Raw genomic sequence first — 23,177 nt, 5'->3', positions numbered from 1 at the left:
TATATTGTAAAAGTCTTTGTTGTAAAAATTTGAGCATCAGTTTGCTTGCATGAGAGATAAACGCAACGGTCCTGTGGTTTAAAAGCTTAAAAACGGAACTAGTGCTGGGATAAATACAATGGGAATAGTTTTTAATGATCACTTATTCATTATTAATGAAACACACATATCCCCCCATTAGTAACTTTCCAGTCTCTGGTTAGGCTACAGGTGGAATCTGATCCTGCATATGAAACAGAAACACACATAGAGAAACAAGTCACCTTTATTATGGGGAAAGGGTATTTCGCACCTCAGTGACAAACATATTTTAGTATAAATGTATAAAACAAATAGCAGGGAAGTGCTATACAGTAAACACCCTCAACAGTCTGGCCTAAAATCCTTGGAAATTACTGGCCAGACCCAAAGAGCTACTGCTAAACCCACAGTGCCAGCATCACGCTCTTTAGAGTAATATTAGTGCAGAGGCTTAGGATAAGTGCTCATTTTCATACATAATTCAAACCAGTGCAGTAGCGCACATTTTTTAGTAGTTGCAAAGCAGTTGCAAAATCAACGTCTCGATATTTTTTCATTACAAGAAGGGCTCACTTCTCTTAGCAACGAGGCAAAAGTGAAAGAAATAACTGTCTACTCAGGAATCACATGAAATTTCACAGACTCACTGTCTCAGATTGTTTTGGTTTAACAATCATACAGCTGAAAGTCATGGCTTGCTAAAACCCACTAGTGATGGAAGAGATGGGGTCTCTTCTGTCACTTTCTTAACCACTCCTTTAGATGAGCTCTTGGCATATATAGGGCATATAAGCATACACACAAATAGGCTCCCATAGACATCTTTGTTGTTTAAATGCAGCAAAGATTTACAGGCACTTTGAAAGAAGAAAAACAAAGACAGAACCATTACTAATTCCTTGAAATACTTCATACAGAGTTGATAATAATAAAAACATTGTCTTTAGAATTACTTATAAAAAGATACTGTTGAGTGAAAAATTTAAAAATAAAAGAATACAGGATTCTCACTGAAACTTAGAGAAAAAGAATCAGATAGTCACTAAGAGAGACCCTTGGAGACATGGAGACATGATATTTGTATGGGATAAAATGCCATGGAGAGATTCGATCGTGGCAAATCCATGAAATAACGTGGGTCATTTCTTTAGTGTGAATGGGGCCCCTGTAGGGGTGGTTCCTCCAGTAGAGTTTGCTAAGTCTGACATACTGACCAGTTTCCATATCTAGTAGAAATGGCCTTCTCTCTGTATGTGCTGGACTTCTGCTGTCCCATAGCTGGCTAGAGGCCTGTAGGACTTACAGCCCAATCCATCTGGTGGATAACAGATTAAGAAAGGCTGTGACTAAGTCTTTCCTAGTGTGTGTTATATGGGATGCAGGCAGCGGGATGGAGGAGAGGGCATACCTGAATTTTCCCTGAAGTGTAAAAGATCTTACACATACAAAACTAGCACATCAAGGAGACATGCTTAGCCAAGTCTTAGTGGAAAAGACTTCTCTTCATTCTGCAAAGCACTTAAATTGGCCCCTAAGTTTTTATTTTTCCTACCTCCAGAAATGGTGACATCATGGTGTAGTGGTTTGAGCGTTGGACTATGACTGGAGACCAGGGTTCAAATCCTAGCTCAGCCATGTAAACCCATTGGGTGACCTTGGGCAAGTCACACACTCTCAGCCCCAGAGGATGGCAATGGCAACCCCCCTCTGAGGAAACCTGCCAACAAACCCCCATGATATATTCACCTTAGGGTCACCATGTCAGAAATGACTTGAAGGCACACAACAACAAAACTGTATGGTATCACAAGAACTTTACTAATGTTAACAAATCAAATAGCCTGGTCACTGAACTGAATGATTTAATCACGTTGACCTATCTGCTGTAGTTCTGCAAATTACCAGAAGAAAAAAAAATAGGTGAAACACAGCAAATCATCATTTGTTGATCTGCCTACATCATCCATTATAGTGCAACGAAAGGATACTAATTAAGAAGACCCTATGCCTTCCTTGCTCCCACACCAGCCTCTCTTTATCTAGAGTTGTTTATACATAGGCTTGTAGTATAAACTTAATAATCTCTCAGGTGTTTCCACTGAGTAACTGCTATGTGTCTGCAAGTTACACTAGAGGTTCTGAATTTTCTCAGGCAAGAAAGCAACAAAGTGTTTCTATGAAAGGCAAGAAGATAGTATGCAACACAGGAATACGGTTGCCAGAGTAAAAACTAGAAAGACCTTCTGTTCCATTAATGGCTGTGTAGAAGAGGGAATTTCAGCAGGGGCTGCTTGTCACACAACCAGGTAATACAGGCTGACACACAGGACCCCTCTTCAGTTGTCGCTCTGGGAAGCCTATGCAAGTAAGACTGTTGGTTTCCCCCTGATCCTATCCCTGTCTGTTCAGAACTGAGCACGGCTGTGTCACTGGCATTTGTTATATAAGTTTTTAGCCTTTCAGTGCAATACTATATATGTCTACTTAGAAGTAAGTCATATTAAATTCATTGGCACTTCTTTTGGAGCAGGTATGTACATTATTGCAACCTTAAAAGTACTGGAGCAAGCTGCAGAATTGAAAGGATAAAGTCCTTGGTAAATAAAGATTTATCTTTCTCCTCTAAAACAAAATAGCTGAGGTTCTGATAGTTTTTTAAATTTTGTTTTGTTTTGCTATGTTTTTTGTATTGTTTTCTTTTGCTGTGATAGGCTTCACAGAAGATCTTTTTGTGGAGAAATTTACTGCATGGTCATTAACAATTTACTCCAACCGATTCCCAACCCACACCTTTAAGATCCACAAGTGTATTTCAACTGCTAGGCATTTTCTTTAACTTTCACATATATTTTCAGTTCCAATATAGCATGTGGATTTTTAAGATGCTCATCACAATAACACTTTCATGAAAAATCAGGTTGGGAAGGCCCGTTTGATTAGCTTGTTGGTTCCCCCTTTCACAAGCAAATCTAGACCCTTTCCTTTCCTTCTAGAAAGAGGCACATAATGCAAAAGGTCATCAGGATTTAGAGGTGGCTTCTCTTCAGGTTTGTGGTCTTTCTTGGGAAGGTGTTGAGATGTTCAATGCCAATTTGCATCAAGGAAAGTAATAATCTAGGTGCTCAGCACTGCAACAAGTGGTGTGACAGGAATTACAATATCTGGAAAAATTCACAACAAAAGACTTCAGTTATTAATTATTCTGTACTTTATCCCTTCTCTCCAATCACACATTTTTTGCCTATGTCTTCAAAGACCACAAAAATACGAACAAGGCAGAAAAATCAGGATCTAAAAAAGTCCACAGATAATGAATCAAATCTTTGATTCCTAGCTTTCAAGTGTTTCATTCGTACCTTGAAGCCCTACTGTCAAAGCCAGAAAGAAGCACTGGGCAGGATTAGAGTTTGGAAAAGTCACTTTTTTAGAATACAACACACAGAATTTGGCCAGTCAAGATGGCTTTGGGCAAAGGAAGAAAGAGCACCTTTGGTGCTCCTAAACTGTGGTAATATTTTGAGTTTGACTTGAATTTAAATGACAAATTAAAGGAGACTGCTTTGGGACCAGGTATGCTTCAACAACAGCAAGCTAAAAAAAATGGAGTTTCCTTCTTACCATCCACCGATAAAGCTCCTGTCTTGAGGCCTTGTATCCAGTCACTAAGGCAGTGATTGCGATGGATATTTCAAGGAGTGAAAGGATGATAAAGATCGAGTTCAGTCCATATACCAGTTCCTGTGGACAAAGCAAGGAACAGTCATGCTGAGTGCCACTGATCTAGCTGCTTGAAACTCAATTTATTATAATTCCCAAACTGGAAGAACCATCACAACCCATAGCCTAGGAATGCAGAATCCATGTTTCAGAGCATTTTGGCCCTACAGAACTTTCTGGTTTAGTGATCAATATCTGAAGGCTTTTGAATGAGATACAAGGAACCTATAAAGATGGAGACTGACCAGCTATGCCCTGAAAAGGGTCTCAATGCTGAAGCTTGGGTGTTCAAAACTGGCATTTTTCGGAGCATTTTTGTTCTTGTTTTCAAGGGAGCTCCACTTCTCCCTCTCTTACACACATACTTGGATACAGTGCAAATACTTGGCAGCAATCTGAACTCCAGCAGGAAGATCATGATGAATAAACCTTCGTAGCTAAAGAAACATTCCCATTATCCATTTAAATTTTTACCTCTTATACAGCAACATATTCTAATCAGTTGTAAAACCAAAAGATTAATTATTTCTGTCAGTTATTTTTGATGTAAGATTAGTGTATAGACAGGATGCTCTGAAGAATATTTACTTTTCTGGACCTTATAGAATCAGAACAATCCCAGCCTTTACATTTACATTTTTTGAAAACATTTTTTCAGTATTTTACTTCAAACTTGGTCCACAAGAATTCTCACAGTGGCTTTAAAAATTAAAACACCATAAAATCAAGCCGGGTGGATAAAAATAAATGTTTTTAAAAATAAATAAATAGATCTTTAAAATGTATATTGGATTTTTTAAAAATTTAAATTGCCTTTTTTTATTTTAAGAAAAAAATCTATCTAAAGATAGTTTTCTAGTGAAGATACATTTTGGTCCAAAGGTTATTCATCATGGGATTAGTTTTTAATTAATTAGCATGAGAATGGATATTCATGCAATGTTCAAAAATTGTGGTAAAGTATTTCCATTAATCCATTCACAATGGCATGCTCTTCCAGAGGTTTCTGTAAGATGATTGGGCAATTTTTCTGTTTAGAGGATATTACAACAGATGTTGGCTTTACAGTGCTCAACATGGTGAATTTATGTCTGCAGAGATCACAGTCCCATTGTTCTTTTGCAATCAATCCCTTACCTCTTAAGTGCTAAGTTTATTTTTAAGGGACAGTATTTTAAACTTTTCATGTGTAGACCAGGCTGACAGTCTTAAGTTTTTTGAAAAGAAGATATTTTGTTTATCCACATCAGTTAACAAACATGGATGTTTAAGCAAATACAAAAATACATAAACTAGAATGTTACTGTTTTAGTTAAATTAAACTACATTGTTACTATTAAAGCAATGATTATTTTTCTCCTTCCAATAAAGTACAGCAGAAAAGTAATCCAAATATTATTGAACAACCTATTATACTGGAAATAGTTCACTTCATAATAATTTCATAATTACCTATCTATGATGTGTTTCTAAGAGTGTAACCAAATCAGTGTATGTATGTACATGTTGTGTGTGAGTACACACAAGTCTAAAACTAATCTGAAAAATTGTTATTCTAAAAATGAAACCTTCACCTGGTTGTAAATATTACGATGATACCAGCAGGAATGAGGCATTGATAACTCAGTTGTGTGAAATATGCATTTTACTTTCTTATATCCTGCCTTTCTCCCAATATAGGGACTCATCAGCTTAACCTGTATGTCAAATGTGGAAGGATCATGGGAATTGTGGTCTAATAATATATGGAGGGCCACAGTTGGCTTCTCCTGTGCTGTAGCGAAACCAATTTCTGCATTCATTATGAGACAAAACAGAAGCTTTCTTTGTGCTTTGAGCCTTAGCTGAATGAGGTCATTTTAATTCGAATTTAGGAGAATGCTACTACATGCATGAGAGCCAGTATGGTATAGTGGTTTGAGTGTTGGACCATGACTTGGAGACCAGAGTTTGAATCCCCATTCAGCCATGGACACCCACTGGCTGACCTTAAGCAAGTTACAAGAAGGCAACAGCAATCCCCTCTGAACAAATCTTGACAAGAAAACCTCATGATAGGGTCATTTGGGTATGCCCTACATGGGAAATAACTTGAAGGCAGACAACAACTACACTCATCGCTCCATATTTGCAGCTTTGATATTTGCAGCTTTGATTATTCAGGGATTTGATTAATATATTCTCTCTAGGAATATCTAGGTCCTCCAGTACAACTCTATGATCAACTTTAACTAAAAGTTGCACTGAAAGACTTAGAGATTCCTAGAGAGAATACTCTACTAGGCATTTGTAGCTCTTCCAGTGAAGTTCTGTGGTCAGTATCTGTTGGATGTTGACCACAGACTTGCACTGGAGGACCTAGAGATTCCTAGAAAGGCGTCCTCTCAGGTAAAAACATGGCGTTTTTGTTATTTGCAGTTTTTCCATATTCATGGGGGTCTTGTGCCTCTAACCTTAGTGAATATGGAGGGACAAATATATATGCAAATTAAGGATGTACATTTTTGTACATTTCATTCAAACTTTAGGCACGAACAAATAATTTTACCAAAATTCTCTTTGCTGCAAGAAAGTCATAGAAGACTCTTCAGTTTCTAATGACTGTTTGAAGTTTGAGATTATTAAGGGACTTGTCATATGTGGCTTTTAGACCACAATTCCCATGGGAGGAAAGCGGCATCCGTGACGATGCCACTTCCCTCTTGCCCTGTCCCTTGACCATCTCTTTTCACTCATGGGAGAAACCTGTGAATGAGCTGCCATTAAAGCAATGCCCTGGGTGCAGAAATCATTCCCATGATGACAGTCGTGTTATGGGCAATCATTGTCCCCCTCCTCTTCCTTTCCTCCTCCACCTTGCTATTTTTAAATTGTTTTTCTCCTCTTTTTGTCACACAATTCCAGAGTTCCACAGCATCAAAGTTTCTGATAAAAAAATTAAAATGTTAAATCAGAATTGCAGATCTCTGAAGTAGCACAAGAACAGCTAATACATACATACATACATGCTGGGAAGGGAAGGTGGAGTTAAGGCAAAGGATGAGAAGGGAGTGTGATGGGGGCAGTAGTCCCCATTCACCCGAAAGAAAACCGATGCAGTAATAGTGGCACTAAAAGAGGTGCATTACTGCCCCCCCCCCCCCCCCCCGTGATTGCAGCGAGAAGAGGGCTGGTATGATAAAGCCCTAAGTGCAAAAAATATTTGTGGTATTTTTTTTCTAGAAATGTTATTTTATGCACGGAAAAGCTATTTTCTGTGCAGGAAACTTGTAAGTTTCCCTCTCGGAATAATTCTCATCTATCTAGGATTCTCATCAGCATTTTTAAAATCATTTTTTGGAATATTTTGATTATTTGTTCCATCCCTATCACTTAGAAAGAGACAAAATAAGAGAAAGGGGAGGAAGTTTACCGCTTCACGACGATTGCAGTATACAAGGTAAAGTTCATCACAAAGTTTTTCTGATTTCTTCTGGTGTGCAATCTCAGTAGCATGGAGGACTATTGCGATCAGTGCAGCCACACAGACTAACAAGTTGGCAATTAACGAAGCTCTGACCTTCATCAGCAAGTTAAATAAATAAAATAAATGGTAAAATTATTAGATCAGCTTCATACCTCTGAAAAGAAATTGCCAACCTCGGAATTTACTACCCTGATTTTATTGACATTATAGAAGTTCCACATAGTTATTTCTGGATACGGGGTACTGTACTACCTTTGCTGTCTTGATGAACAAGATCTGTACATTGCTGCAAGGCAAGTTATCTTGAGAGACTGCAGAGAACAATCAAGACCCTGTACTGAGAAGGTGAAGTGTAATGCTCCACCTGTGCACTACCATGTCCTCTCTTCATCCTAAAAACATCCAGGGATAGCTGTTGGCCCCATAGCAAATCCAGTAACATCCAAACAATGATACCTTGATTGGAACAACCAAAATGCACACTGCATGTTGCAAGCTTTTAAAGCCACACTGGCTTCTTCATCAGGTATGGTGTTAAAAGCCAAACTGGAGAAAAAAAATTGAAGATGTTAGTCATAGGCCTGCATTTTGCTGTTTCTGGTTTTAGCTCAGATGGTAGGGAGAGCTATTTGCAGACTGGCATCTCCTTCTTTGGCCATGTGGTCACTGGGAGATTATCATGATGGATTCAAAGGAAGCATCTTCTTTGAGTTGCAAATGAACATTAAATTTCCTTGACTTTGAGAATCTCCCAGTGATTACATGGCCAGAGGAGGGGGTGTCAGCTTGCAACGAACCCTCCCTACCATCTGAACTAAGACCAGAAACAGCAAAATGCAGGCCTACAACTAACGTCTTTTCTCCTGTTTGGATTTTAACACCTTGCTTGATGAAGAAGCCAGCATGGCTTTGAAAGCTTGCAACATGTAAGTGTGCATTTTGGTTGGCCCAATAAAGATATCATTGTTTGGATGTTATTGGTTCTTCTTATCCTGGCAGCTTTAAGTGTCAGGAGGGTCCCCAGTAACTTGCTCTTTACTTGGGCAGATGAGAAGATGGAGGCAATTCAGAGGAAGAAACAGCTGATCTCAGCTGAAGGGTTCATGTGCAGATAGTGTGCAATTTCATTTCCCTTCTGCCTGGAGTCCAGAGCAGCAGCAACTTTTTTGTCTGAATAGTCTCCCATCTTCCCACTGGTAAGTAGTCACTGCTTCTACCGTCTCTTCTTCCCAGGGCTTGACACTGCTGGGAAGATGTCTTCAATGGTGCATGGAGGGGTAACCCCCCTGTGCCCTGTCCAAAAAGAGACTTATGCATATGTAAGCCACACTTATGCATACCTATTGTCACTAATGGGATGCTGCCTAATATGAAGAGACAGCATGGGGAATGTACTGCAGGAATGCACCTTCCATCATTTCTCACCATGTCTAGGGGCAATGGAAGTTGAAGTGCAACAGTACCTGGAGATCCACACATTTTCCAGCTCTTGTGTAAACCACAGGCCTTAGGAAAACAGCCAGATCTGTACAACACCTCTGTCAAGATGTACATATGTATATCTTAAAATATCTATCGCCTAAGATAGCAAAGGTTAGTTGAAAGGGGCTCTCCTGGTCAAATCTAGCTAATACCCCTGCTGAAGTCCATTATTTACCATCACCAGGTCTGCTAGGTTTCCTGATAAAACTATAGAAATACCAATTATCCCACATACTATGTTTGGTCTCTCCCAGCATGTGGCCCTACAGTGGGCAAGAAATGAATTATTGATAGAAAACATCTCTTTTGGGGCAAGGATGATGGACTTAATGCTTCTGTGATAGCTTTTTAAAATACATGTTCCTTTGAAAATATCACCTTTTTGTTAAACTAAATATTGGGCAAGGTCTCTCAGGTAGCCCAGGATGTACACCCTTTGTTTGAAGAAACTCCTTTATTTTACAAAGCTTACTGATGCCATCCTCATTTGCCCATCCTGAGATACTTTAAAAAGGAATATAAATGGAAAGGTAAATATTCTGGAGGATGGAGTCTACCTGAAACAAGTGTTTGAGCTGCTCTCCTCCTCCATCTGTTGAACTTATCTCTTTCTCTCATCTCTTCCTCCTCTTATCATCCCCCTACAACCTCAAACTGTTTAATTCCAAACCCATGCAGTCTTGCATATTTTCTCGCGTTGACTCCCCATTCTAAAGCAATGGTATTTATTCTGCACATACTGTTTAATATTTACTACTCCTCATTGCAACTATTGTGTGTATTTTGATGACAGTATGTTCAACTTTGAAGTGAGTTCTATATGAATGGGGTTTTTGAGTTCAATTTGCCCAACATGCTGTTGCCAAAGGCACAAGATCCCTGGCAGGCATGTGCACTCAGAACATGTACTAAATCATTCATGTGCTCTGATGGCACACCTGATAAAAGCATGGACAAATTTATGGATGACTACTGTGATATATAAATGATTGGATTTGTAAGTGGAACATTAAACTGATTTAACCTATGAATATATACCTGTCTTCAGATCACAACACAGCATTGTAACTCTCTCTCTCTCTCTCTCTCATTCTAATGCATTGCAAATATGCATGAGCAACTTCCCCTCAAGATACCCCTTTTACACTCTGAAAAGGTACTGGCATCAGCTTGTGACACATATGTATTATATTGGCTTTACTCCTAAGAAAACACACATAGAGAAAATATTTACCAGCCAAACATGCTTTCGTTTCTCCATCTCCACAAGTAATGACCCAGAAAATAACAGCTGTACAGGACAGGAAAAACAAAAGACAAGCATCAGGTTGAATCTCTTTGCATATCCAGAAATGAGAGTCCTCAGAATTCAGGTAGGCACCCAAGGTTGAGAAAGAATTCAAAACTTCATTTACCCACTTCTTGCTCATTTTACTTCACATGTTTCTGCTTGATAACTAATATGTTTTTTCCTGAGAAAAGTAACATGTAGAACCACTCAGAAGTCCTCACTTTATAGGGAAAAGTATGAAGCAAACAAGTTCCTTGTCACATGTGAAGACCATGCAAGTATCTATTAGACAGAAGCAAAGTTTGCAGCTGAATAAACATTTGAGTGAGCCATAGGCATTAGGGGATTGTGGGTGGGTTACTCTTTGTTGGGCCCCCTCTTCTATCTCCAAGCTTCCCTGACTCTGTCTGTGACTAGGTACACAACCCTCTGCACCTTCCAAAGCTCCTATGACAGTGATGGCGAACCTTTTTAAGGTCGCATGCCGGAGGCGGGGCTTCTACCCCCAGGATGGGTGCTGGGTGCCAGGGCGGGGCTTCTGCCCTCAAGGGGGTGGGGCTTCCACCACCTTTTCAGAGGGAGGGAGCCTCTGGCTCCTCCCCCGGCCTTTGCCGGCCCCTGAGGGTCCCTCCTGGGGCCATCAGAGGCCGGAAAAAGGGCCGTGGAGGATGGCGCGCTGTCCTCCGGCCTTTGCCGGCCCCTGAAGGTCCCTCCTGGGGCCGTCAGAGGCCGGCAAAAGGGCCCTTGCCCTTTGCTCACCGCGAAAGGGCTCCACGGAGCCCTTTCCCGGCGAGCAAAGGCAAGCCGGGAGGAGGAGGAGGATGGGCATGCATCCCAGTTGCCTCCTCCTCGGCCTTCGCTCGTCAAGAAAGGGCTCCGTGGAGCACTTTCCCGGCGAGTGAAGGCAAGCCAGGAGGAGGAGGAGGAGGAGGCTGGGCACGCGTCCCAGCCTCCTCCTCCTCAGCCTTCACTCCGCGTGAAAGGGCTCCATGGAGCCCTTTCGAGCGGAGCGAAGGGAAGCTGGGAGGGAAGAGGGCTGGGAGGAGGAGACAGACGCGCACGCGCCTCTGTCTCCTCCTCCCAGGCGCCATTTTCTGGCTTCCCGCTGTCTCAGAGAGACAGCGGGAGGCCCGAAAATGGTAGGGAGGAGGCGGAAAGGGCATGCCCCCGTTCCGCCTTCTCCCTCGCCCCCCATGCCTGGCGAAATGTCGCCGCGTGCCACCTGTGGCACGTGTGCAACAGGCTCGCCATCATGGTCATATGACATTAGTTGGGGCTAATGGTAGTTGCAGTCATCTAAAACATCTGGAGGGCACCATGTTGGAGAAAGTTATGCTATGAACTGATGGATGATTTCCCAACCTGTCCAAAAGTTTGCTTACCAAGATCCCAATCCAGAAGTATATCCCACTCTTCACAGTGAGGGTCTTTAAGTTCCCCTGTGCTATAGTTAGAACAATGCCAAAGCTTATCTGTGTAGCCCCCAAAACAATTTGTACAGCCTGGAGGGGGAGAAGAAAAAGGTTTTGGATTATTATTCATGAATATCTGCAGCATCAGCATTCCTGCTGTCATCATCACTGACATAATCATCATCAGCTTTGCTACCCTCCTGATATGTTTAAACAGTGATACCCACCATCCCATTACCAACCGTCACCAACATATATTTCACTGGAATCACCTCCTTCATCACAGTTAAAATCACCTCCAGTTATCCTATCATTCCTCTCAAGGTCACCAACTACATCTCTCCTGAATCAAAATCAGCAAACCTCTTTCTCTTCACCTTGCTTGGCTTGTGCATCCCCACCATTCTAAAGAGCTGTGTAAGTCCATCCTCTAAGAAGCTGTAACAGGTATTTTACCAGAGCTTACAGTATCATATCCAGATCCTAGATTCATAGTGCTTTAATTATGTAGTGTGAAATGGCTTTTTGTCTTATATGCAGTTTGGTCTATAGTCTAACAGCCTTTGGAATACTCCCACAAGTAGGGTTGTCAGGCCAGGATTATCCCAGGGTCTGAGATTTCAGAGCCAAAACATGCGATCAAGGAATGACTCCTTGTGATATCAGAGAAAGTGATGCTTAATACAAGGAACAGCCCCTGGTGATGCTATTAAGCACAATGAATTAAGCATAGACTGTACCATTCAGACAAACAAATAAGCAAACACTAGGCTTCATGAATGAGGAAAGTGTATGTATATGTACATGTGTGCACACTTTTCATGGTAATGCTCATGCCCTCAGGTTATTCTTGTTCACCTGGAAGGCCAGAATTAAGGGCTCAAGCCCTCAGATGAGGGAAGCCTAATTACAAAGCATTGGAATATGTTAATGAGTAAAGTATATGACTCCATTTTTTAATCAACTGGGTTCATTAAGATGCTTGAAAGACATTAGTCCAAAACACACTTCAGAAATAATCCATTTTGAGACTGCTTTAACTGTGCTGGCTCAGTGCTAGGAAATCATGGGAATTGTAGTTTATTGTGGCACCAGAGCTCTCTTGACAACGAAGCCTAAATGACTCACAAAACTACAGTTCCCAGAATTCCCTAGCACTGAGCCAGCACAGTTAAAGCGGTCTCAAACTGGATTATTTCTGAAGTGTGTTTTGGACCATTGAGGATATGACTTGACCATCTACAAGCCTGACAGGGATTTGGACCTAGTTTGATAAATCTACAGATTCTTACCCCAAGTGCTTTTGGCAGTGTATCAACATTTTTGATCTCAGGTGGCATCATCTGTGACACAGTGGAAGTAGACCCAAGCATGCTAGCAGCAGCAACATCTGCTGACTGTGGACCCGGCTGCTGGACCACTTGTGTGATGATCCTTACATTTCCACACTCTGTCACAGCGCTGGCCATTTCTGTAGCAAAGAGAGGTTAACACACATTAAATAGAGCAGAATGGGTTGAAGCCAGATTCTAGGCACAGCTGGCATTTCTCACATATGTGAAGCCATGCATAGACATGCTCACACACTGATTCAGACAACACACTTTGCATGGAGGTGGTGGTGATTAGGGACAAAAGCTTTTGAATCACACCACATATATTTTTCAGTTCATCAATGCAAGAATGTATGTTATCACCCACCTACTGTTTGTTAAAGATCACGATTATGGTAACAATCATTGGAACACACTGCCATGTGGTGTGTTGGAGTCTCCTCCTTTGGAGACTTATAAGCAGAGGCTGGATGGCCATCTGTTGAGAGTGCTTTAATTGTGTATTCTTACATGGCAGGTGCTTGAACCTTTTGGTTTCTTCCAACTCTAGGATTCTATGTTTGTTTGTACTTTCTGCATTTCACTTTCCTTTGATCCTACCAGTTATAACCCCTCCCTTTCAACCATCCACGCAAGGATTTGTATCACAATCTGCCGACTTAAGTAATAAATCATGGATCATATGAAATGGGCTCTAATGCATAAAAACTTATGACAACTTAAATGTGGTAATCTTTAAGATGCAACAAGATTTTAAAATTGTTTTATACCTAGAGTGATGTCACATTTACCCTTTGTTGGCTACCAGTCTTCACAATCCACCTCACACTTGCAGAACATCTGGAAAGAACTTATTAGAATACCAAAAGACTAGATTAACAATGACTTCCCAAAGAGCTTTTAGTGTCGCTGCTCCAAAACTATGGAATAACCTACCGGAAGAGATCCGTCTAATCACCACCCTTCATGCCTTCAAGAAGACAGTTAAGATGGATCTCTTCCAGCGGGCTTACCCACCTGACCCTGTATAGGAAATTTGTTATATTAATGCTCCACTCCTTGATTGTAATTTCTGTACAACCTTATTGCTGTTGCTATTATGGTATGATGATACAGTTAATCTTTATTTGAAACTATTATTGTCTTGAGTATTTTATTGATTATATTTTTGTATTTTTATATTCTTGTATGGATTTTACTGGATGTAATCCCGCCTCAATCCGCAGGGAGAGGCAGGAAATATAAATACAATTATTATTATTATTATTATTATTATTGAGATCTAAAGTGAAAACCAGTTTTGAAAAGGCAATGTGTATATCCACCTGGCAATGATATGCCAGGAATCTACCAGAATGCAGGCTAGTTGTGAATAAGCAGAGCGTGCATGGTAGTCAATTACAGTAGGCACTCCACATTCATTGGGGTTAAGATCAGAAGGCCCCCATGAAAGTGGGAGGAAAATGCAAATAAAAAACACTACTTTTTTTTTAACCTGAGAGACCACCTCCCCAGAAAACTCTAGGTCTTCCAGGGCAACTCTATGGTCAACATCTGCCAAAGGTTGACCATAGAATCATGCTGGAGGGCCTACATATGCCTAGAGAAGCGTTTTTTCTAGGAACTTCTAGGTTCTCCAGCACAATTCTATGGCCAACCTCTGATAGAGTTGAACTGGAGGACCTAGACTAGGATTCCTAGAGAGAACATACAAATCAAAACCGCAAATAATCAAATCTGCAAAAGTCAAATCCACAAATGTGGAGGGCCAACTGTATTCAATTTTTAGTGGGAGTGACTAAGCCAGGAGTGGACAACCATGGAGCTGCCAGGGTATGGACAATGGGCCCAGTGTAGTCTCCAGATTCTGTACAGTCCTCTGCCAATTCTTGGTTTAGCTGTTCTTGCTGCAAAGTGGAGTGATGGAACATGTACATCCATGGGTGACATCCATCCCTTTTGATGAAACCATAAGCGACCAGAATGTCACTTCTGATTTTTCTTTAAAAAAGGCTATAATAAGATGGGTGTGTGTGGTGGTGGTGAGGAAAGTATTTAATAGAAATTTTTACCCTGTTTGGTCAACCAATAAAACCTGGAGCTTCAGCTTGCCATTGTTTTATTATGTTGCCAGGCACTGGCCAGCTTCCTTTTATCCCTAATGAAACAAAGCTTGGAAAAGTTACAAGAGAGTTATAGTACAAAAAAGTACTTTTACAGTACTTTTAAGATATAGTACTTTTCCAAGCTCTACCTGTACATAAAAGAAAGAATCTAGTGTTTACTCTTGGCTTTCTCCCTTGGTTTCGTTGAGAGGAAACAAAATAGAAAAGAGAAGATGCCTCTGCAGACAGCATGATAAACTAGCTCAGTAGTTAGTTTAGCTGCTCCTACAGCAAGTGAGAAGGATTGAACCATGTGTACCAGCATACTCCTCATATAAACACAGATACTTCCTTCCTCTTTTCACAAACTGCTGAGGGCACCTTCTGCCTTAGCAAGAGAAGGCAACTTCTTTGCTCCATTCATTAATAGCAGAAAATTCTACAGTGGTAGCATTCAAAGATATAGCTATGTTAGTCTGTAGAATCAGTATGTAGAGAGATCTTGTAGCACCTTTGAGACTAACTGAAAGAAAGAAGTTGGTAGCACGAGCTTTCGTAGACTTCAGTCAGCTCATGCTACCAATATCTTTCTTTTAGTTAGTCTCAAAGGTACTACAAGATCTCTCTACAGAAAATTCTACAGTGAAGCCAGGAGATCCTGATTGGAGGCACTGAGCTGGAATGTTAAAGACAGTATATTGAAGAGATAAAAGTTATGATAGGTTTTCTTACCTACCCACTACCAGCTAAATAAGCTTTACAAAAGCTTTCATACCCACATGTAGCAACAATAACAGGTGCATTGTTAGGGCCGGCTACGTGAAAGGAGTAGAGTCAGTGCTACTCAAAATGGGGGTCTATGGATGGGTCTGTGAGCTGTCACCTGCTGGTCCCTGGAGAGTTTCCAGGAAAAAAGAAACAATTGTAGTCACTGGCCACAAATATGGTATAGGTCCCTGACACAATGGGAGGAAGGGAGGAAAATGCCAGTCTCTCATGTCAGGTAGCTTTAGAAGCACTGCTCTAGATTAAATAGGCTAATTTTACTTTAAAGTCTCATCTATCAGCTTCTGCCACTATTGGGGTTGCCAGTTTCTCTCCCAAGAAAGAATCCATCAAAGGAAGTCCTAAGAGCTAGGTTACGGATAGGGAATGTGTGGTCACTAGCCCATTGGCCCTAGTGAACATAACAAATGGTGAAGGGTGATGGTGGTTTCAGTCCAGCATGTTCCTCACCCCTTAGGTTGAACCTCTCCTAATTGCATACTTAGAAACCCCTTCTCCTGTCCAAAATGGACCACAAGAGAGTAAGATTATAACACACAGACAGGATAGGGATGGGATCGCTCTCCTGTCCATACCTGTCTGTGAGTGGAATTGCGCAAAAGCCTTTCATATCATAGCACTGATCCTGTCATTATTCTGTCATTGAAGCACCACTGCATTAATGTGAATGACTGTTAATGCAAAATGCCAGGGCAATGCCACTTCAATGAGGAGACAATGACAGGATCAACGCAATGTCATTTGAAAGACTTTCCCACAGTCACTGTCACTCATGCTTTCTGGATGGGACAATGTCCCGATAAGCGTGACATCGCATGAAAGTCCTTAACGCGATTGCGTGAGAAGGACGGGACAGGGAGAGGACAATGACGTCCCATCCCCCATGTGATAATCTCCTAAATCATTTATTTCTCTTTGCTAGGCCCAATATTGCTAGGTGGCCCTTGGACTAGATGACCCTTAGTGGTCCCTTTCAACTTTATAATTCTATGCTCTCTGTGGTCACTTCTGGAACAAAACATCAAGACAAATCATTCCAGCTAATTGCTTCATGCGGTGCATGGATTGCTCAATTTGTTCTAATGTTGTTGCACTGACAGTGTCCTTGGGTTCAGTGGAGGCTGAAAATTATTGCAAAAGATCTGCATGATAGGAAAGAAAAAGGGTAATGGAGTGGAGAGGAAATGCAGTAGAACCCAAGAGCCAAACTAGAACAGATGTTGTTGACAATGGTCTCAATGGCTTTTTTTTAAAAAAATGAAAAAAATAAAAAACTTGTATGGCCAGCCCAATCTGGACTGGGACTCTAGTGTGGTGTTTCTGATATGGATCAGAATTCATTTTGTTAGATTTTGTTAGATTTGGGTCAGCTTTCTAATTTATTAAAGTCATTCAATAGATTAGAAAACTGGGCCAAAACTAATAAAACAATTTCAACAGGGAGAAATGTAAGGTACTGCACTTAGGCAGAAAAAATGAAATGCATAGATATAGGATGGGGGACACCTGGCTTGACAACAGTGCATGTGAAAGGGATCTAGGAGTCCTAGTAGACCACAAATTGAATGTAAGCCAACAGTCTGATGTGGCAGCTAAAAAAGCCAATATGATTCTAGGCTGCATCAATAGAAGTATAATGTCTAGATCAAGGGAATAGTGCCATTCTATTCTGCTTTGGCCAGGCCTCACCTGGAATACTGTGTCCAGTTCTGGGCATGAGAATTGGACCTTTATTGAAAATAAAGGTCCAATTGAAACAAGCTCCAATTGAAACCAAGGGGAAAAGCCAAGAGTAAACACTAGATTCTTTCTTTTATGTACAGGTAGAGTTTGGAAAACAAATGCTCTGATTGTCCACTACACCGCTGGTTGTAAAGACTGGATGTTCCAAAAAAAAACCATGGAACTTGTTAATCAGTGTTGCTTTTGTAAGGGAGGATATACAGATGTCCCTCTGTTTTCATGGACTTAAGGTTCGTGTCCCTCGCCTGTTCATAGGTGGTAAATGGAGGGGGACAAAATGAGGCATGTGTCACCTCAAGCCAATGGGGCTTGAATATTGGCAATTTTCTGTTTTCGCAGGGGGGTCCGGAATGGATCCCCCATGAAAAAGGAGGGGCGACTGTACTCATAGAATCATAGAGCTAGAAAAGACCCACAGGCCAATTCCTTGCAGTGCAGGAAATACTGTAACATTTTGTTGTCTGGTATCCCAATACCCATGGACAGGGAAAAGAATCATCAAGCCAATGAAAGAAAGAAAGAGGTTTATCAGACTCAAGTTTTGGATCCTGCAATTGTGCTAAGGAAATGTAAAGAACGTTGCGAAATGACTATTTCGCGCGATGTCTTACCATATTGCTTGCTTTTCTGTCTTTCACTCATAACGTTATGTTAGCGCTACAATAGCGCGACGTTGCGCGAAAGCTGCAATTTCCCTGATACGAAATAACGCATTGCGGAACTATTTACTACACTTGCGCCTTCCTTTTGTCTTTCGCATTTCGCAACAACATATTTGCGCATGCGCCTTGGAGGTTTTGGTGGCCTTTTTGCTTTCGGGGAGGGGGATAGCTTTCTCTGGGAGGGTTGCAGATATCCACATATCTGGTGCCAAACAAGAAACCTTCCCTGCCAGGCGCCCCAAAGCCAAATGTGAGGAAGGCTGCTTTGGCACCAGCAGCAACAAACCCCAACACTTGTCCTCCCGCTTTGATTCTCTCTCTCCAACCAGAGCTGTGAATGAAAGGCATGAGGAGGAACGGAGGGAGAGAATAAAGAAGGAAGGAGGGAAGGAAAGCTTGGAGAAGCCACCAGCCAGGAGTCTCCTGGTGCTGAGATACAACCCCCTCAACCTCCAGGGCTAGCAAGACCCCCTAACCCCACCACACTCCCTCTCTTTTCCTGGGCTTCACCCACAGACTAAGGAGGGACAAAATTGGGGGATAAGGCGAGCTTCTTTCCCTCCTCTCTCTCGCCCCTTCCTCAGAGCTCCTATTGCAGACCCCCCAGCCCCTCACAAGCTTGTCTTCCTCTGCCCCCCCCCCCCACAGAGACATACACATGGAGCACAGCAAACACCCCCTAGCCCTACTACACCCCTCTCTCTTTTCTCTCCAAAGACTGCTTTGGAGGCAGGAGGGCTTCTTTTCCTCCTCTGTCCCTCCCTCTGTCTCTCTCTCACCCCTTCCTCACAACTCCCTATGGCTGAAGCGATCCCCCCAACTCCCCCACAGGCCTGTTTTTCACACGCATCTATCTATCTCTATCTGTTTATAAGTAAATATTCATATAAATATGTATTGATATATATATATATCACATACATGTATGTATGTACACAAGCGCCCATTTGAATATGCCAGAGGAACTATAAGGATACAACTATCTCTATCTATCTATCTATCTATATCTATCTGTCTATAAGTAAATATTAACATATATGTATGTATATCTATATCTACATCTATATCTATATTGATATCTATACTTGCATACATGTATGTGAACGCATGCCCATTTGAATTTGCAAGTGGATGACCCCCAGGGGCCCCTTTCAGTGGCAGCCTCCTAGGTGTCCGTGCAGGAAAGAGGAATGGGGCTGGAATGGATGACCCCTAGGGGACCCTTGCATTTGCAGCCTCCTAGGTGTCCATGCTGGAAAGAGGAATGGGGCTGGAATGGATGAACACTAGGGGCCCCTTAAATTTCTAGCCTGCTAGGTGTTCTTGCAGATCTACAGGCGGGTAGATAACTATAACTATGAGCGATCATATATATGCACATGCTAGCTGTGGGAGGATTGTTCACATGGGGTTCACCATTTCCATCCTATGAGGCTGAGAGAGTGTGACTTGTCCAAGGGCTTTCTCTGGGAGGGTTGCAGGTCGAATTAGGGGGGCAGATAGGGGGCCTAGGAGAAGGCAGTGGATGATGGGATCGGTGGCAGGCAGAAGTGGAGGTGCAGATGGGCCCCTGGGGAAAGGCAGTGGATGACGGGATCGGTGGCAGGCAGATCATATATATGCACATGCTGGCTGTGGGAGGATTGTTCACATGGGGTTCACCATTTCCATCCTATGAGGCTGAGAGAGTGTGACTTGTCCAAGGGCCTAGAAGAAGGCAGTGGATGATGGGATCAGTGGCAGGCAGAAGGGGAGGTGCAGATGGGCCCCTGGGGAAAGGCAGTGGATGACGGGATTGGTGGCAGTCAGTATTGATACATCGATCTATATATATTTATATATACAGTGGTACCCCGGGATACGAATGCGCCGCCTTACGAAATTTCCGGGTTACGAAAAAAATCCATTCAATTAAATAGTTCCGGGTTACGAAGGTTATTCCGGGTTACGAAGAAAATTTTTGGTGCTTTTCGGCGCGATTTCGCACGAAATCGCGGCTTTCGCTATTAGCGCCTATGGGCTTTTCGGCTAGCGAAAGTTTCCGGGTTACGAAAGCGGCGGCGGAACGAATTAATTTCGTAACCCGGGGTACCACTGTACATCTCTCTCTCTCTCTCTCTCTCTCTATCTATCTGCTTATAAGAAAATATTCACATAAATATGTATGTATATATATATATATATATATATCCAGATGCATGTATGTACATGAGTGCCCATTTCTAGCCTCCTAGGTGTTCTTGCAGGGCAGAGGAATGAGGTTGGAATGGATGACCACTAGGGACCCCTTAAATTTCTAGCCTCCTAGGTGTTCTTGCAGGAAAGAGGAATAAGGCTGGAATGGATGACCCCTAGGGACCCTTTTCATTCGCAGCCTCCCAGGTGTCCATGCAAGAAAGAGGAATGGGGCAGCCTCCCAGGTGTCCATGCAGGAAAGAGGAAATGGGGCTGAAATGGATGACCCCTGGAGGTTCCTTACATTTGAAACCTCCTAGGTGTTCATGCAAGACAGAGCCGCCACCCCCTCCCCGGGTGGGGGGAAGGAAGGAAGGCCACCGGAAGGGAATGGGGTCAAAAAGCAGCCCTGCATCATGGGAACTTAGCAATCAGTAACTTTAGCGTTACATTGCGCTGATGCCTACCACACCAAACCATTTCGCAACACATTTCGCAAGATAACGGGAGACCATGGCCTGGCTTCCACTTTTACCCGCAATGCCCAAAAGGGGGAGGAATGATGCTTAAACTACGGGAGCGTTGCGCAACGGGCTCCCATAGAAATGAATGGCGTCTGGAAGAACATCGCGCTTTTGCGTTATTGCTCAATGTTCGTGATGCTAACACTGCACGATAGGCGGGAAAATCACCAAAAACTCGCATCTGATAAACCTCAAATACATGGATTTTAAAGTTCCTCTGAATGACATGAAGTGGGATAGAGAAATGGGGAAAATAATAATGAAATTATTGTCTAGGGGTACTGGACTGGAGGAAAGATTTATAAATAAATGTAAATATCACCTGTAAAAAAATATAATGATAAATCAGGCTGAAAGAAATAAACAAATAAGGAAAACAGACAACAAGAAGAAACGCTCAGTGAAATGCTCCACAATTCCAATGGATCAAAAGAAGAATGAAGAAAGTAATTTGGCAGAGGGGACTCTCAGGAAGCCTGCGTGGTGTAGTGGTTTGAGCACTGGCCTATGACTCTAGAGACCAGGATTATAATCCTGGCTCAGCCATGGAAACCTACTGGGTGTCCTTGAGAAACTCACATGCTCTCAGCCTCCAAGGATGGCAATGACAACCTCTCTCTGGAGATACCTGCCAAGATAACCCCATGATAGGTTCACCTTTGCAGTGGTGGCGAACCTATGGCACGTGTGCCAGAGATGGCACTCACAGCCCTCTCTGTGGGCACGCACACCATTGTCCCAACACAGAGTTCACTAGAGTTTGTCAGTAGAAAGCCAGAGGGTTGTGGTACTTTGCGATAAATAAGTGGGTTTTGTGTTGTAGTTTGGGCACTCGGTCTCTAAAAGGTTCACCATCACTGCTAGGGTCACCATAAAAAAGGTGAACCATAAATTGGAAACGACCTGACGGCATGCAACAACAACTCTCAAGAAAGCAGTGAAAGCAAATGGAGAAACAAATATGTCCACTATCTGACAGGAAACTGATACACCACACTTCCCAAATCCTTTAGGGAAAAAGCTGCTGGCACCAAGGCAGGGAGGACTTGGCCCTACAAGTATTTGTTGTCTGTCTTCAAGTCAACTCTGTTTTATGGTGACCCTCTCATAGAGTTTTCTGGGCAAGAATTATTCCGAGAAAGTTGCCTCAAGGCTGAGAGAGCATTCTTTGCTCAAGGAAACCCAGCGGAACCCTGGCCTCCTGGGGTCTGTTCGCACTGCACAATTATTGCCCTATGATTCCACTCTAGCTACCAGGGCTGCATCCTAGGGAACCCCCTGAGTACTTTGGTGAGTCTCCCCAGGAGCTCTCTGGCAAACAATTCTAAATGTGTTGTGATGTCTGTGGTGTGCCTTCAAGTCATTTCCAACTTATGGCAACCCTAAGGCGACCCTATCCTGGGGTTTTCTTGGCCAGGGTTGTTCTGAGGAGGTTTGCCATTGCCCTCCACCTGAGGCTGAGAGAGTATGACTTGCTCATGGTCACCCAGTGGGTTTCATGTCCGAGGAGGGAATAACACTGCTCTCCAGAGACGTATAGCCCAACACTCAGACCACTGCACTAAGGAGATCCTAATCATGGGGTTTTCTTGGCAAGACTTATTCAGAGGAGGTTTGCCCTGGCCTTCCCCTGAGGCTGAGAGAGTGTGACCCACCCATGGCCACCCAGTGGATTTCATGGCCGAGCAAAGGGGGGGGGGGAGCTCCAAACCTGGTCTCCAGCGTCCAACACTCAACCCCCACTACTGTAAGTCTTTCCCTAACCTCCAAATCCGAGAGAAGAGAACCCTGGTAGTAAACGCGGGATGAGAGCGCGATAACTGCATAGCAAGAAGAGATCCCTCCCCCCCCCCCCCCGGATAAGGACAGTGTAGCGCCAGCCAAGCTGGCTTTCCTCCCAAGCGGAGATCTCCGCCATTCCTTCTCCTTTTTAGACCCCTTTAGATCCCCCCCCCCCAGCCATCCCAAAGCAATGCCTCCTCCTTTGGGCCTGGAGGAGAGACTCACTGTAGCCGACACACGCTGCTCCTCCTTTGCAGAAAGCGGGTGGGTTTGGTGTTTACTGGGAGGAGGAGGAGGAGGAGGACAGCTTCAGCCGCCCGCCTTCTGACAGCATCAGCTCCTCTCCCTTGGAAGCAAACGGACCCCCCTCCCGAGCCCTTCCTGGAAAATCCCTGACAGAGCCCAGCTTCTTCTTCTTGTTGCTGCTGTTGTTGTTGGACCTCCAAGTCATTTCCGATTGATGCTGACCTTCAGCTGAACCTAGCATGGGGTTTTCTTGCCCAGATTGCTTCAGGGGAGGTTTGCCATTGTTTCCCTCTGAGGCTGAGAGAGTGTGACTCGCCCACAGTGGGCTTCCATGGCCAAGAAGGGAGGCAAACCCTGGACTCCAGATACCACCCTCTTTACTGTTATAGGGCTATTGTTCCACTTTAACTGCCTCCTGTGGAATCCTGGGA

The 23,177-nt window shown here is 42.9% G+C and overlaps 1 protein-coding gene across 2 annotated transcripts; it reads right to left on the bottom strand.

Moving 5' to 3' along the window:
• Positions 1–1,818: 1,818 nt before the first annotated feature.
• On the bottom strand, positions 1,819–22,909 carry LOC149314235 (membrane-spanning 4-domains subfamily A member 15-like). Of its 2 annotated transcripts, XM_089520700.1 has the most exons (8): positions 22,726–22,909; positions 21,041–21,068; positions 12,682–12,860; positions 11,360–11,479; positions 9,921–9,977; positions 7,151–7,297; positions 3,640–3,759; positions 1,819–3,182 (listed from the first exon to the last, which is right to left on the bottom strand). In XM_089520700.1, the coding sequence occupies exons 3-8, from the start codon at positions 12,856–12,858 to the stop codon at positions 3,174–3,176; spliced, it is 630 nt and encodes a 209-aa protein (XP_089376826.1). In that variant the 5' UTR covers positions 12,859–12,860; positions 21,041–21,068; positions 22,726–22,909; the 3' UTR covers positions 1,819–3,173. The 2 variants fall into 2 exon arrangements, with proteins under 2 accessions (XP_089376826.1, XP_089376825.1); XM_089520699.1 differs by lacking the exon at positions 21,041–21,068 and having other exon boundaries at positions 22,726–22,908.
• Between the last annotated feature and the right edge of the window lie 268 nt (positions 22,910–23,177).

Source organism: Sceloporus occidentalis, unplaced genomic scaffold, assembly GCF_023333645.1.
Source record: "Sceloporus occidentalis isolate IW3139 unplaced genomic scaffold, rSceOcc1.0.p SCAF_4, whole genome shotgun sequence".
In the NCBI taxonomy this organism is placed as follows: Eukaryota; Metazoa; Chordata; class Lepidosauria; order Squamata; family Phrynosomatidae; genus Sceloporus; species Sceloporus occidentalis.
Note: the sequence above shows the minus strand (reverse complement) of the source record. Positions and strands in the feature narration are given on the sequence as shown.

Excerpts from the sequence above, each read along its gene's own strand:
- LOC149314235 (XM_089520700.1), bottom strand. The coding sequence starts at position 12,858 with ATGGCCAGCGCTGTGACAGAGTGTGGAAATGTAAGGATCATCACACAA. Across the intron at positions 9,978-11,359 it reads ACTTCTGGATTGGGATCTTG|CTGTTATTTTCTGGGTCATT; the intron begins GTAAGCAAACTT and ends TGTCCTGTACAG. Across the intron at positions 3,760-7,150 it reads ACTGCAATCGTCGTGAAGCG|GAACTGGTATATGGACTGAA; the intron begins GTAAACTTCCTC and ends CTTTGTCCACAG.